The sequence below is a fragment of the Mauremys reevesii genome, linkage group 17, assembly GCF_016161935.1.
Source record: "Mauremys reevesii isolate NIE-2019 linkage group 17, ASM1616193v1, whole genome shotgun sequence".
In the NCBI taxonomy this organism is placed as follows: Eukaryota; Metazoa; Chordata; order Testudines; family Geoemydidae; genus Mauremys; species Mauremys reevesii.
Window position 1 is genome coordinate 3,606,899 of NC_052639.1, and position 15,196 is coordinate 3,622,094.

General features: G+C 52.7%; 1 protein-coding gene across 1 annotated transcript in view; it reads right to left on the reverse strand.

Annotated features, from left to right (window-relative positions):
* Positions 1-272: 272 nt before the first annotated feature.
* The window catches only part of KIF18B (kinesin family member 18B), a 34,201-nt gene continuing 19,277 nt past the window's right edge, over positions 273-15,196 (reverse strand). Inside the window, exons 6-16 of the mRNA XM_039504015.1 lie at positions 12,827-13,024; positions 12,226-12,402; positions 11,630-11,704; positions 8,263-8,375; positions 7,634-7,754; positions 7,175-7,275; positions 5,839-6,056; positions 3,545-4,136; positions 1,638-1,751; positions 1,164-1,261; positions 273-519 (exon numbers count right to left, since the gene is read on the reverse strand). Of these exons, the coding sequence (XP_039359949.1) occupies positions 413-519; positions 1,164-1,261; positions 1,638-1,751; positions 3,545-4,136; positions 5,839-6,056; positions 7,175-7,275; positions 7,634-7,754; positions 8,263-8,375; positions 11,630-11,704; positions 12,226-12,402; positions 12,827-13,024 (1,914 nt within the window). The 3' untranslated portion in view covers positions 273-412. The remainder of the gene's footprint in view (positions 520-1,163; positions 1,262-1,637; positions 1,752-3,544; positions 4,137-5,838; positions 6,057-7,174; positions 7,276-7,633; positions 7,755-8,262; positions 8,376-11,629; positions 11,705-12,225; positions 12,403-12,826; positions 13,025-15,196) is intronic.

Here is a 15,196-nt window from a genome sequence, read left to right on the forward strand (position 1 = left end):
AGCTTCTGGACACTAGTGGGATCTGGGCTGGGGAAGAGAACTGCTGGCAGAAGGCCCCATTCCACTCTTCTCCTTAGGCTGCTGAGATGAGGAGCAGAGGGGGAAAGGGCGTGGAGACACGAGGAGCAGCGCTGCCTTCCTGCTTTCATTGCTCCGCTGCCGAGAGAGGAGCAGGAAAGGCCGGAGGAGACGGCACTGAACAGCTAGCACCGCTGGGAGTGGCCCAGCGAGTGGCAGCTCAGGGAACACTGCCACAGAAGGGAGGTGCGAGCCCAGTCTGTACCCGAGGAGAGGGGGAAGATGGCCATGCTCCAGGCATGCCGGCCGTGTCCCAGGCCTGGTCTGGCAGGCAGCGCTAAGCTAAAACGGCCAAGCGGCCCCTGCGTCGATGACCCTGGGGTCCAAGGACACGTCAGCAGAAAAGCTTCATAGCCTGGGACCTGGGTGCAGCCAGCATTTTCCCACCAACTGCTTCTAGCTCTGCTCTGCTCCTCTTGCCCAGAGTGCAGGGAGGACGCTCTGGAGGTGAAAACACACAAACAAGGTTAATAAAAGCAGAGGCTTGAGCATCACTGGACATCACTGCAGCCCCTCAGAGCTTCCCAGACCTGCAGCAAGTCACATGCCCCCAATGGAGCCCTGGAGCCCAGTTCCCACCCCTGGCCCCAGCCAGTAGGTCCCACATCCTCCCTTTATCGACTTGCTGCCCTCCTCCCCTCGTGCTACGCAGGCATGAAAGCTCAAGTGGTAGTGCCAGAGCCACCGCTCGGCCCCGGAGGAGGAAAGGGTCTTCGGAGCCATGTTTCTATCCCCCTCCCCTCCACGGTCCAGCCCCCAAGGGCCCATGACAGACGGGGGGGATTCAGTGAGGCAAGGCACTCTCTGCACCCCCGGGCTGAGCATGTGGCAGTGGGGGGTGGGTACAGGCACCCCAGGGTGGGCTGCCTGGACACAATGGGGAAACACAAGGATTTGCATAAGTTGTCGTAGTTCACCTAGTCACTGCGACACTGGCAGCTCAGGCCACTGCTCAGCTGTAGCAGGGGAGCTTCATCTGGCACCTGTACTAGCCAAGGCCAGGCCTAGCACCTGCCTGAGCCCAGGGGTTGCTCCCACAGGCAGCCCAGCCTGTCTAGCCAAGCACTGAGAGGAGAAGGGGTTACCTGGGATACTCGGGGGCTGCAAGGACGTCACAGTGCTGCTCTGGAGCCTGGCAATTCGGCTCTGGCTCCGCAGCCCAGCCAGCGAGCGGGAGGCAGTGCTGAAACGGAAGGCAGGGCAATTAGCGGCACCCACCAGAGAGCAGGAGCCCGTTTCCATCCCAGCCCCCAGGGCAGGGCTCCTGAACAGCACCAGGCACCTCGAGGCTCTGGGGCAGCAGTTACCTTCAGCCCCTCAACACCATTTCACCGGCCTCAGCCCTGGGGAGCGCAGGCCTGTTACAGGACAGGGAGAGCGGTCAGGCTCAGAGGGGAAGCGCGAGCACTGCATGCTCCAGTGGTCCCTCAGACAGCTGCTGGCTCCTCCATGGGCTGCCCTGGACAGCTGCTGGGGAACCAGCGAGGGAGGATATGGACACACACAATCCACCAGCTGGTGACCTGGTCTTGGGCTGGCGGCCTCCAGCGAGCTCTTACCTCACCGAACGCCTTCTCTTCTGTCCCGTTGCTTTGCAGCCCAAGGAGGACGGCTTCGGGATGCTGCCAGGTGGGATGGAGGAGCCCTTCATGGTGAACACGGGCACGGAGGCTCTGAATCCAATCAGATAACAAGTTAACACACGTGCACTGAGACACCGTCTCCTAGACAGAATCTCAGGCCCATCTCGTCTGGACTGTCATTGCCATTGTAAATACAGAAGAGTCCCTACAACGTTGGGGTGCAAAACAGTATGGAGGGTAGGGAAGGCTGTGCCTCCCCAAACAGCCTGGCCTCTGCCCCCTCCACTTCCTGCCCCCCCTCAGAATCCCCAACCCATCCAATCCCCCCTGCTCCTTGTCCCCTGACCGCCCTCTCCCAGCACCGCCCCCCTGGCACCCCGCCCCCATCCAACCCCCCCCCCCTGTCCCCTGACTGCCCTGACCCCTATCTACAACCCCGCCCCCTAGCAGGCCCCCCTTGGAATCCCACTCCTATCCAACCCCGCTATTCCCTGTCCCTTGACTGCCCTCCCACACCTCCACCCCATCCAACCGCCCCCTGCTCCCTGAATGCCCCCCAGGACCCCCTGCCCCAACCGCCCCCTCGAACCCCATCCCCTCTGCTCCCCCCAGGATCCCCTGCCCCTTATCCAACCCCCCCTGCTTCCCGCCCCCTTACCATGCCGCTCAGAGCGGCAGGACTGGCTTACTGGAAAGCCTGGGAGGTGGGTGGGCACAAGCCACACAGCCCGGCAGGAGCGGTGGGTCAGAGTGCTCCCCACACGGCAGCGTGGCTGCAGGGGAGAGGGAACAGCAGGGGAGGGGCCGGGGGTAGCCTCCCCGGCTGGGAGCTCAGGGGCTGGGCAGGACGGCCTCACGGGCCGTAGTTTGCCCACCTCTGAGCTAGATGGATGAAATGCAAACCTTTATAACTAAGTGTCAGAGGGGTGGCCGTGTTAGTCTGGATCTGTAAAAGCAGCAGAGAGTCCTGTGGCACCTTATAGACTAACGGACATATTGGAGCATGAGCTTTCGGGGGTGAATCCCCACTTGGTCGGATGCAGGCGTTCACCCACGAAAGCTCATGCTCCAATACGTCTGTTAGTCCATACGGTGCCACAGGGCTCCTTGCTGCTTTCTAACTAAAGTTCCGAGCAAGGCTGCAGCATCTATAGATTTGAATAAGAGACTGAAGTCAGGCCTCCTGGGCGCTATTCCTGGCTTGCAAGGTGACCATGGGCAAGTCACTACCCCACCGTGCCTCAGTTTCCCCACTGATTCTTATATAAAGGGCATTCTGGAGTATCTACTTTGTCACCAAGCACATTCCCAGCCAGCATTTACAGACCAATACACATTCGGTTTATACAACTCAGCTCAAACCAGAGTCATTTTTGAAGTGCAGCTGCAGGCAGGAGTCAAAATAAAGGTGGTACAATGGAACAGTCTCATCATTTGTTTATCTGCACCTGCGAAGTGCCTTAAGGCAGCATTCAGAGGGGAGGCGAGGCGAGGCACTGCTGGATTCTAACAAGCCTTTAGAGCTGGACAAGCTATCTGAAGAAGAGATTCCTCTTGGATATCGACAGGAAAAGACGAGGAGGAATGGATTTTTTAAACACTTTCCAATTCTCCATAAACAATGCATGTGCAAGGTTAGACTGGTGTTTGTTCACATATCTGACTGCTCGTTTTGGGGTACACGCGTCTCAGAGAAAGAATCCCCTTGTAGCATTTTGACTCAAAGCCACAAGAACATCCTACGAGTACAGATGAACCAGAAAATGAAACTGAGTAGAAAGCAGAATGACATGAACCAGCCCAGTTCCCCGTCCCAACCCAGTGGGGCACAGTGAGCAGGTTACAGTGGAACTGGTAGATCGGAGAGTCCCAGCAGCACTAACCTGGGCATGAAGGAACCTTCGGGCTTTTTAAAGATGCACTGGACGTTCTCCCAGCCAGGGAACTCGGGGGCACTGAATTTCACAGGATTGTCCACACCAGATGAACAGCTGTCCTCAGCAAGGTCAAAGGTTAGATTCAGGTCTTGGACGGTCAGCGTAGCTGGAGTGCAGCAGTTTTGGGCAGCAGATGTTGTCAGGGGCACCCGGCTTTTGGTGACTGTTGTTGGGCAGGGTTTGGGGATGCAATAAGGCACTAGTTGAGAAGGTTTAGCTCCCTTAACAATGTGGGTGCTGTGACTGATTGTCACTGGAGGAGCAGCTGATTCATTTGCAGAGCCCCTTCGCCTTCGCCGGCCAGGAAGGGAGGATTTCCGCTGGCGCTTCGCCTGCAGTTCTGGCGTGGCAGGAGTTCCTGTTTTGGATGGGCTGCTCATTTCCGACCTCCTTCTCTTCTTCGTCGGCAGGCTGGGAGTCTCGGCTGAGGGACTAGGGACCAACACAAGCTCCTGCAAGGACCGCGTCACAGCCCTCGTCATCGGGGCAGCACGTTCTGTGGCAGGCGCACCCGGCAGCCTGGTGGCCAATGGTACCACTAGGAGAGTAGGTAAGTAGAGTGTTAAGAGGATGGGGAGTTATGGCTCTCTCTCTGAAGTGCCAGCCCATCCAGAGCAGACACCTGGGGCAGTCACTAAGCAGCCCTACAGCCGAGCCTCCTGCATGCCCCCACCCCGAAGCAGGTAAGAAAGGCCATGTTGGCACAGTCATAGACATTAGGAGGTAGGTCTTTCGGGTTCTCCCTCTGCCCAACTCCTCAGTGATTCTAAGGCATCTGTCACTGCCTGGTGTGCCTGAGCTTGATGTGAAAACCAGCCCCCTGGTTTACACGGAAGGGGGCTGCTAGCGGCTGTTCTCAGGGAGGGGCACTAGACATTCACATTTGCTGTCTCCCGTCCCTGCAATCCAGAGGCCAGGCATGACACCCCTTCTACCCAAGCCAACCAAACTACAAAGACGTAAACATTAGCCTGGAACAAGTCAACCTCAAGAGAACAAGTCTAAAAGAACGAACAAAAAGCCTTACCCGCCCAGAGCAGAGTTTTTACCTTGAAACGGGGGAGGCCCCCGAGACTCTGAAGTCCATTAAAAGCAGCAAAGAATCCTGTGGCACCTTATAGACTAACAGACGTTTGGGAGCATGAGCTTTCGTGGGTGAATGCATGCATCCGACGAAGTGGGTATTCACCCCCGAAAGCTCATGCTCCAAAACGTCTGTTAGTCTATAAGGGGCCACAGGATTCTTTGCTGCTTTTGAAGTCCATTAGGCACTTTGCTATTGCTACTGATTTTACGTGGCAGGTGCCTCTGGAGATGGGCGGCAGTATCTATGAGACACGGATCCCTAGGCCCATCTGTGTATGCAGTGTGTGTTCCCCAGGTTTTGGGGAGAGGCAGCCAGCAGCTGGAAGAGCTGTGGGGTCACTGGGTTGAGTTTTGTGCAGGCACCAAAAGCACTGAAGTCTAAACACAGAATTAAAAAGAAGCCCTGTAAAGTCTCTAAGCCTCACTTCCCTGATCTGTAAACCCAGGAAATACTGACCTGTCGTACACAAAGAGGAGCCTCGTAGAGCCTCAGCTATACGGTGCTGGGAGATGGCTTATAGGGCTATGCCCAGGCTTCTGTGAATGTGATTAAACTGCCATATAAATGGCCACATCCAAATTTTTTAAATGTGTGTATAATTGCACTGCGGGATCTACAGGCTGGGTTGTCTGAAACCAAAAGTGCCCCTGGCCCCTATTAGCTACAGAGAAAGCCTTCAAACACGAACCAAGCGTGACCAATGGCGTGACCTGCACTCAGAGCTCATCTCATCTGCCAGAACTGTAATGATTTCACTGAGGTACTTAGCTGGGGGTAGAGGCCACTGCACCAAGTCCCAGGGCTGCAGCCACTCAGTTGCCCACCCACCCTCAAGTTGCCTTTGTCCTCAAAGTGCATTTGAGTTGGGTCCCAGATGCCGAGTGACACACGTCGCACCCAGCTGTGCTCTAGCCTGCTAGGGCGTTTGGGCTGCAGGGGAGGCTGGGGAGCAGCACCAGAGGCTCCAGGGCAGGCAGCCACTCCCACTGGGGGGGGAGGACAGTAGTGACCACCCCAAAGCGTGAGCCACAGCACAGAGCCTTCCAGGCTCCTCCGCCCTGTCGCTCATGCACATACTTCAAACCCCGGGGGGACAGCAGAACATAGGGGTTGAGGCCCAGCTGTTGTGGAGACCACACCCACACAAGCTCACCGTTATCCGAGTGCTGCTGCTCCTCTTGGGCTGGGATGCTTTCACTGGTCACCTCGGATCCGCCCAGAGTCCCAGCTGGCTCTTGACGCCTACCAGTTTCTCTTTGCACCAGGTATTCCAGTTCCTCAAACTCTGAGACCATGTCAGGGGTTAGGAGGTTGGCAGCCTTCAGCAGAGAGTACTGCCTTTGTGCAACATGCAGGACAGCAATGACCAGCCTGGGACAGAAAGGGTCACAACATGAGTTTCCCTAGAAGAGATGAACACTGTCACCAATAGTCTAGCGCAGTGTAGCATGTGAGAACCTGGCCCCAAGAACCAGTTAGGAAGCTGAAAATAGTGACTTTGACCAAGGTCTTCTGGGCACCGAGGTTCCATTATCAGCACCTCACACCCACATACCACCTACCTGCAATGGTTCCAGGAAGCACCCAGACACACCTGTTCAATTCCAGGTGTCCTCTTAGGGCCGTGCCAGAGCACAGACTGTTAGTACAAGGGGTGGCCAAACTTTACAGTACAGCAGTGTTGCAGCTTGCTGCCAGTCCAAAGGCTGTACCTCAGCTGTAAATGGATCGGACAGTGGAGCCCAATCCAAGGTGGTGAGATCTGGTCAGACTATTTTAAGACTGCAATAGCAGAGTGCTTGATGAGTTCACCGGCAACAGAACCTGCAGGTTGTCAACTCTAGAGTCACCCTTTGGTTCCAGAGCTCGTATCAGGGGGCACTTGGGACGCTGGGCTGGGCTTTTAGGACCTCTGGTTCTTGGCCAGGCTGGCAGTGAGACTTTGCCAGGTTTTAAGTTAAATACTCTTCAGTGGGAGGCCTGGGGGAGGGGGTTAACTTTCCCAAGGGATCCATTCTGGCAACAGACTTATGGCAGAGATCCCAGCAGATTGTTTCATGGACCCACCCCAGGGCACAACTTATAGAAGCCCAGGACATAAGCAGAGCTTCCAGAAGTGACTTATACCACTCTGAAGTTCAGGTTCACATACCATTTGCCACATTGGGAATTCCAACTCTGCTCTGCTGGCAGAACCCATATTACTGGGATTCATGGAGAAAGGGCAGTTACTTTCCGACCACTAGTACCTATAGTAGGTGCTGCCTTTATAGGACAGGTAACTGCAGAGGCCCTGTATCCCTCGTAACTGTTCCTGCCCCTTCACAATCACCATGAGGAGCACAAGCACCCTGCAGACGGGGCTGGTTCTTTCAGCCTGGGCACGGCCCCGCCCCGGTACTGCCGCACAGTTCACCTCACCACAGGGAGGAGCACGTCCCTTTCTCCCATGTGCATGTATGTGGGGGCGGCAGTGGGGGAACACTCACCTCTGGGTCTGATCCTGGGGCAGTGCCTGTAGCAGAGAGCTTGGGTTATTGGTTTTCTGCTGAAGGTCTGTGGCATGGTCACGAAGATCCTTCTCTGGCGCCTGAATGGATCACAAGGAGGGAACGTTAGTATCAAAGGCTTTTGCTCAGGTTTGCCAGCTCCTGCCGCTCTCACCTGGTGCAGGTTTCATGGAGGAGGGGAGAGCTGACTACAGAGCAGAGGACACAGCTTCAGCACATGCTGTAACTGGCCCCCCAGGATAATGCTCATCTTCCAAGGCCACAATTCCCAGCTTCTCTACCCCCCTGCTGCTCAGTGCCCCCCCCGCCAGTTATTGCCATAGCCCTGCTGTGTCTCACCACCTATCCTGCACTTCCCCTCACCCTGCAGCTGTCTCATTCTTGCCAAGTCTCCAGACCTGCCTGAGCGCTTCTCTGCCAACCAGCCCCTTCTCTCACCTGTTCCACTGCTCCCAGGTCCTGTTGCTGAAAGGGGGGTCTCACTTTCCGCTCCTGCTGCTGTATCACCATTTCCTGGTTACCCTTATCAGGGACTTCATGATCTGGAGACACTGCTGACCTGTAGCAATGCAGAGGAAGAAGCAGTCATAACAACACGGAGACAAGCTATTTAGGAGCAGTTGCCAGAGCAGATTTGGGTGAAAAGCTGCCGTGTTTTCTGCCACCACTTACAGGCTTCTCTGGGGAGGCCAGAGACCCTCATGGAGACCTTTCTTTTACAGTCAGATTTTCCAAGTCTTGTTCTGTGCTTAGTCTGGCAAAAGGCCTTCTTGGACCACCTTCCCTCTCACTTGTCAGTGAGTCACTCTGCCCACCCGGGCTCTGGTGGGCAGACTATGGCTTCATCATAGGCAGGAGTGTCTGACTGACATGACCATGTGCTTAGCAAGTCAACAGGTGTGGCTGCATTCCAATCAGCTCTGCTTTCAGACACATGATTTGGGAGCCAATCAAGAGTAAAATGAACCCTAAAAATCCTTGATGGGGAAGCCTGGGGGATAGGATGTAGCATTCAGCATTGTTCAGGCGCCCGGAAGGACAAGATTTTGATGATCAACGAAACGTACCTGAGCAGCTCCACTTGCCAAAGACTACACTGTGCCTGAGGAGCTGGAACCTGGTGGTCTGGATCCTGGGTGTTTCTCTCATAAGCTTGGAGCTTCTCTCGCAGATTTGCCACCTGCAAGGGAAATTCCACCCATTTAGATCCAATTTCCCCATCCATTCATGGCATTCGCTGTCAACTCCACAAAACTACACCTCCCTTCTGAGAGCAGCTGCAGGAGAGACCTTGACACTGAGGACTTGCTGTGTTCCTCCTTCACTTGAGTCCCAGAGCAGCAAGGGACACCACATAACAGTCCCCAGGCATGTCTGCCACTTCCTCATGAGCCGGCAGTCATACTCCACTACAGAAACTGCAGTCAGGAGAAGTTTGTGCATTTCCAGGAGACTCCTCCCCAGCCCCCACCCATGACACTTGGAGTCCTTGGGGAGCAGCCAGGTACCTGCCCTTTATTCCCCTTCTTCCCCCAAGCAGTCTGCCGACCCCCCGGATTCTGCGGCTCACTTGCATCGGACTGTGCAGCACCTTCAGGTCCAAGGATCCAGCCACTGCACTAGCCCCTGTGTTGGTCTGACATTCAGTTCAGTCCTACTCTGCCCCGACATTTGTCAGTGTTGTGACCTGTCCTAGCAGATCCCCAGCTCAGGCTGGAGCAATAGCGCAACTCACTGCTGTGTGGAGAGCAAAGAAATGCTAAAAGGTCATTGCGTGTTCAAGCCAATTCCCAAAGGGGGATGTTATCACATTGCACTTACATGGCATATGTCCCCAACTACATTTGCTCTAAATTTATGAAAACTAGCAAAATGCTGATGTTGTTGTCTTGTTATAACCTGTTGTTTACTATCTCATTACATTATGTAAACCCTGTATGTAATTAACCCTAGATCAGAAGTGTATGTTAGTGAGAATTTACGTGGTGTGTAAACTGCATGAAAATTAGTGAATGATACTTGTATTGTTTTCACTTCTCGATCCCTGTTAGAATGTAACGGCAGGCAATTGCATTATGTATGTCACTGCAACTACATTACTTGTGAATGCAAAAAGTAGAAGGCTAACTTCAAAGCAAGAGTCGTTGAGTTCAGCAATGGATATAGAAGCGGTCAGCGAATTTTCTGTGAGCAAGAATCTATAAATACTGGTTCAAGGGAATGATTCTGCATCTTTGAACTGTTTTGGATTCTAATAGTGTGGAATATTGAACAAATGGACAGAGATCCCCACAGTTATTCTGGGTAACGCTGAGAGACTTATTGAAATCTAGCAGCTCACTACCTCTCTCCTATCATATACAAACTTCAACTCCCTGTGAATGCATTTTACCTGCTTGAACCTCTCAATAATGCTCATTGCTTTTTCTTAGCTAATAAAGTTTTTGTTAGTTTACTAGAGAAAATGGCTGCCAGCATTGTCTTTGGTGTGAGATCGAGTATCCATCGACCTGGGGTAAGTAACCGACCCCTTGGGGTTGGGAGTAACCTAATACGAGGTGATTTTGGTGTTAATAACCTTTCATCACAAAGTTCAGTTTGTCTGGATGGTAAAGAGGGGCTGGAGAGCATAAGGGGACTGTCCACGGCGGAATGCCAAGCGGAGTGCCCCAAGAGTCAGTCCTGGGGCTGGTTTTGTTCAATATCTTCATTAATGATCTGGAGGATGGTGTGAATTGCACCCTCAGCAAGTTTGCAGATGACACTAAACTGGGAGGAGTGGTAGATACGCTAGAGGGTAGGAATAGGATAAAGAGGGACCTAGACAAATTAGAGGATTGGGCCAAAAGAAATCTGAGGAGGTTCAAAAAGGGCAAGTGCAGAGTCCTGCACTTAGGACAGAAGAATCCCATGCACTGCTACAGGCTGGGGACTGAGTGGCCAGGCAGCAGTTCTGCAGAAAAGGACCTAGGGGTTACAGTGGACGAGAAGCTGGATATGAGTCAGCAGTGTGCCCTTGTTGCCAAGAAGGCTAACGGCATTTTGGACTGTATAAGTAGGGGCATTGCCAGCAGATCGAGAGATGTGATCATTCCCCTCTATTTGGCATTGGTGAGGCCTCATCTGGATACTGTGTCCAGTTTTGGGCACCAGACTATAAGAAGGATGTGGAAAAATTGGAAAGAGTCCAGTGACGGGCAACGAAAATGATTAGGGGGCTGGAGCACATGACTTATGAGGAGAGGCTGAGGGAACTGGGATTATTTAGTCTGCAGAAGAGGAGAATGAGGGGGGATTTGATAGCTGCTTTCAACTACCTGAAAGGGGGTTCCAAGGAGGATGGATCTAGACTGTTCTCAGTGGTACCAGATGACAGAACAAGGAGTAATGGTCTCAAGTAGCAGTGGGGGAGGTTTAGGTTGGATATTGGGAAAAAAATTTTCACTAGGAGGGTGGTGGTGAAGCACTGGAATGGGTTCCCTAGGGAGGTGGTAGAATCTCCATCCTTAGAGGTTTTTAATGCCTGTCTTGACAAAGCCCTGGCTGGGATGATTTAGTTGGGGATTGGCCCTGCTTTGAGCAGGGGGTTGGACTAGAACCTCCTGAGGTCCCTTCCAACCCTGATAGTCTATGATTCTGTGGTAAGACTGGTAGAGTGATCCAGGAGCACACATTTGTTACCAGCTTGGTGAAATAGCTCAGTGGTTTGAGCATTGGCCTGCTAAACCTAAGGTTGTGAGTTCAATCCTCGAGGGGGACCATTGGTCCAGCTTTGAACAGGGGGTTGGACTAGATGATCTCCTGAGGTCCCTTCCAACTCTAATAATCTATGATTCTATGAAATCTAATTACAGAACACACCACTAGTTTTCGGACAGTCTGACCTGAGATTGGCACACTCAGTTGTAAGCCATACAGTCTTACTTTGCCCCCAATATTTTTCAGTGGTTCATTGACCATTTGCCTTGTAGAAGAGGTAAGGGGGAATGTGGAGATTCTGGCAGCTGGCTGGGGACACTAGGAGCTTTGGGGATCAGTAGGGCAGTTCGCACTTCAGTGCCATTGGTTCTGGCTGTCCTGCTGCAGATTCAGGCAGGGAGGGCTACAGCACTTACACGCCATTCACCTCTCTTCACAAACATGGCAGAGAGTGACTCATTACTGGGTCCTAGAGCAAATGCTGCAGGATCCCAGAATACCTGGGCCCCTGGATATGTCCAGCAGCAGCGCTCTCATTGCAGCCCCAGAAGAGTCCATTCCAGTCCTCTGCTCTTCCTTGACACAAGACACTGCCCACTGACTGGCTAAGCAGTTCTCCGGCTGCACAGCCCTTACCACGAGCCTATCACAGAACTCATGGTACTTACAGTCCCAGAGCAGTGCTGGTCTCTGGCAAGAACTGCTCTCCAGCCAGCCCCCTGCAAGGCATCTCACCTCTGCTTTCAGCTGCTCACAGATAGCTGCATATTTAGTGATGTGGCAGTCCAGGCTGAGCACGTTACTCTTCAGCTGCAGGGTGGAAAGGGGGCGGGGAAGGAGGAGAGAGGGTTAAAGAAACAGAGGTGGAATAGCCCTGGCCCTGTGGAGAGAACTGAGAGGCCAGTGAGCCCTGTTGCTGAGTCCCAGTCCCTCTATGGGTTAGTTTAAGCAGAGCTGCTGGGATACCCCTGTGATGCAGGGAAAACCACGGAGGGACAATTCTGAAGGGAGAAGCTCCCTTTCATGGTCACTAATTCCCGCCCGTGAAGTGACGCTTGGCTTTAGCCAATGCTCACATCTCCTCCAGACTGAGCTGCAACTCCAGTTGTGCTTGTCCCCAGAGCAGGCACAGATACGAGGACTGGATAGTTCCGACATCTAAATATCTACCAGTGGGTTAACTGAACTAAGACCCCTTTCATTATCCAGAGGCACTATGGTAGGTTATGAAGCTCACGGAGCCAGCTTTTGCCCCCGCCCACTTGCCAACAGCCTCTCAACAGAGTGGCACCGTACAGAGAGAGGTCTGTACACAGATGTGCGGGACTCACCGACAGCTTGATCTCCTTGGCCCGATTGGCATACTTGAGCGTGTTGTAGGTGTTCTCATAGGCGAGTGCAGACGGGCTGATGGCAGCAATCATGATGGTCCGGCAGTTGCCCCCAAGAGAGTCCTTCAGCAGGCGTGTGAGCTTACTGTCCCTGTACGGGATGTGGGACTTCCTGCTCTGTTCGGAGAGATCAGGGGACTCACCTCAGTTGTCAGGTATCTCTAAGAATCCTAGAATGCTAATATCCTAATGCTCAGACTCATTCCCATAAACCCAGGTTAGGAAGCAAGTGCCCGAAGAGGCACTTGGTCCAGCCCTGTTTTACCACAGTTAATGTCAGAGACTGTTCCTAATCCTATGAAGTCTTCCTGAGCTAGATGTGTCAATATCATCCATCCATCTCCATCCTCATTAATTTCATTTGGTGACTAGTTCTTGTATTATATGACAGCTCTAAGTACACTCAATATCCTGCAGCAGAGAGCTCCTTAGGTTTATCAGACAAGGAAATACCTTATGTCAAGTGTCCTTTTAACGCCCCCTGCCCTTTGGTGGTTTTCCGAGGAGGGTGTATTGTGGAAGGGTGGATCAGGGGCATTACCTTTGCATCAGCCAGGGCGTTGATGACATTAATCAGGGCCAGCAGTGAACGGTTGATGTTGGCGCCCTCTCGGAGCCGCTCTCCCTTTGTGTTGGTGGTTGATGCTCGCTCCGAGCCTGCCAGGTCTATCAGGCTCATCTTGGCCACCTGCACATCCTGAGTGATGCCAACGACACGGTCCTGCTGCTTCACATAGATCTGCGAGGACAGGAAGAAAAGATAAAGATAGTGAGGAAAGATAAGGCAAGGCCTCAAGACCTGCTCAGCCCAGTCAACAGGCAATGTCTTATCGAAGGGGACAGCAGAGAACTGAATATGAACTCTCCTGGGGTCTGATAAGGCCACCACTCAAAGGATTCACTGCAGGACTAGCCATCATCACAAGCAATGAAAGCAAGAGCATGTGTTTCCTCTCCACTCACTGATCTACAGTGCCATGTTGCCAAGCTACAGATCAACTATCTTCCCCCTACTGAGGGTCTAGAGGAGAGAAAATGCTGCCTAGTCTTCCCCACGCTCAGTTCTAGGATCTCGCAGGCCATAAGGCCAACTCTGATTGGTCTCAGGTTGTGGGAGGAGAACTTGTAATGGATACAGGATATGACAGGTTAGCATGTGTATGTCTGTATCAGTCTGCAAACTCCATTTTGATTGCAACTTGTACTGCACCTTCGCTTTTGCCTTTTACCCTCCATCATATTGGTACGGGATATCTAGAAGGTATTAGCAGAGACCTTGCCCACTAGCGGTGGGTTAACAAGACAGCAATCAAGAGTCACTAACCTGGATGGTTTTCCATTCAAATGGAAGTGTCCTAGAACAATAAGCTGTCCCTTCGGTGGTGGGCTTATCACGGGGACCAGTGCCCCCAGTCTGAACTGCAGATGGGCTGTAACCAAGCAATGACACACCGGACAAGGGACTTGAAGTTGACTGGGGGGGGGGGCACCTGACAGACAGTAGCGTAGCTAGGGGGGGAGCGGGGCAGCAGCCGCTCCCCCACTGAGCACAAGTGGCGCCTTGTCAATTCCTTGGTGCCTTTGTACACACCCAGGGGAGCGATTAATAAAAAAAAAAGGCGCCACCCGCTGCGGCGCTTTTATTTTACTCACCCGGCAGGGCTCCAGGTCTTCAGCGGCACTTTGGAGGCGGGACCTTCACTCGCTCTGCAGGTCTTCGGCAGCGGGTCCTTCAGAGCCACCGAAGACACCCAGAGCGAGTGAAGGGCCTGCCGCCAAAGACCCGGAGCGCTGCCGGGTGAGTAAAAGCACTGCAGCGGGTGGCACCTTCTTTTTTTATCGCTCCCCCTGTTCCCTCCACCTGGCTACGCCACTGCTGACAGAGGGGACTGGAACTGCTCTTACCAACGGCTCTCTGACTGACCAGAACAAGATAACAAGGCTGTGCAGGAGGAGAGGAGGGTCCTGGGACACTGGAAGGACTGACCAACCCCCAAAGGGCTCTCAGAGTGGTGAGGATGCTGGAAGGAGGGTTTGATGTGCAGATGTTTGTTATGTTCTGTAGATTTGTATCTATCTTGTGCTTTGCCTATCAGTGAAGAATGACTGGTTGAGAAATTCCTTTGCTGAGTCTGTGCGTCCCTTGTTTTAACTATCATGTAGTCTCCAAAGGGTGAAATCACAATCCAGAGAGTCCGTAGCTTTGGAGGAACTTTGGGGAGCATGCATTTGCTACTGGGGAGGCCAGCAGTAGTTGGATTGCAGAACCACGTATCTCAGGAAGGGGTGCTAGATAGAGGATCTGCATCCCGAAAGTGTGCCAGGAAGCCCAGACCTTGAGACAGTGACTAGACTCTGTCCAGACCCAAAAAACAGTAAGAGGACCAAAAATATGCCACTATGGCTTAAGAGCAGAGTAAAAGAGGTGGTTAGAGGCAAAAAACACATCCTTTAAAAATTAGAAGTCAAATCCTAGTGTGGAAAACAGAAAGGAGCATAAACTCTGCCAGGTCAGGTATAATAGGGCACGCCAAGATAGAATTTGAAGAGCAACTAGCTAATGACACAGAAAAAAGTTGCTGTAACTTTGTAAGTATATCAGAAGCAGGAAGCCTGCCAAACAGCCAGTAGACCCACTGAACGATCAAGGTGCTACAGAAGACCAGGCTGTTGTGGAGAAACGAAAGCAATTCCATTGGTCTTCACTGCAAAGGAAGTGTGGGAGATTCCCTACACCCGAGCCATTCTTTTTAGGTGACAAATCTGAGGAATTGTCCCAGATTGAGGTGTCGATAGAGGTGATTTTGGAACAAATTGAGAAATTAAAGAGTAGAAAGTCACCAGGACCAGATGGTGTCACCCAAGAGTTCTGAAGGAACTTAAATATGAAATTGCAAAACTGCTAACTGTG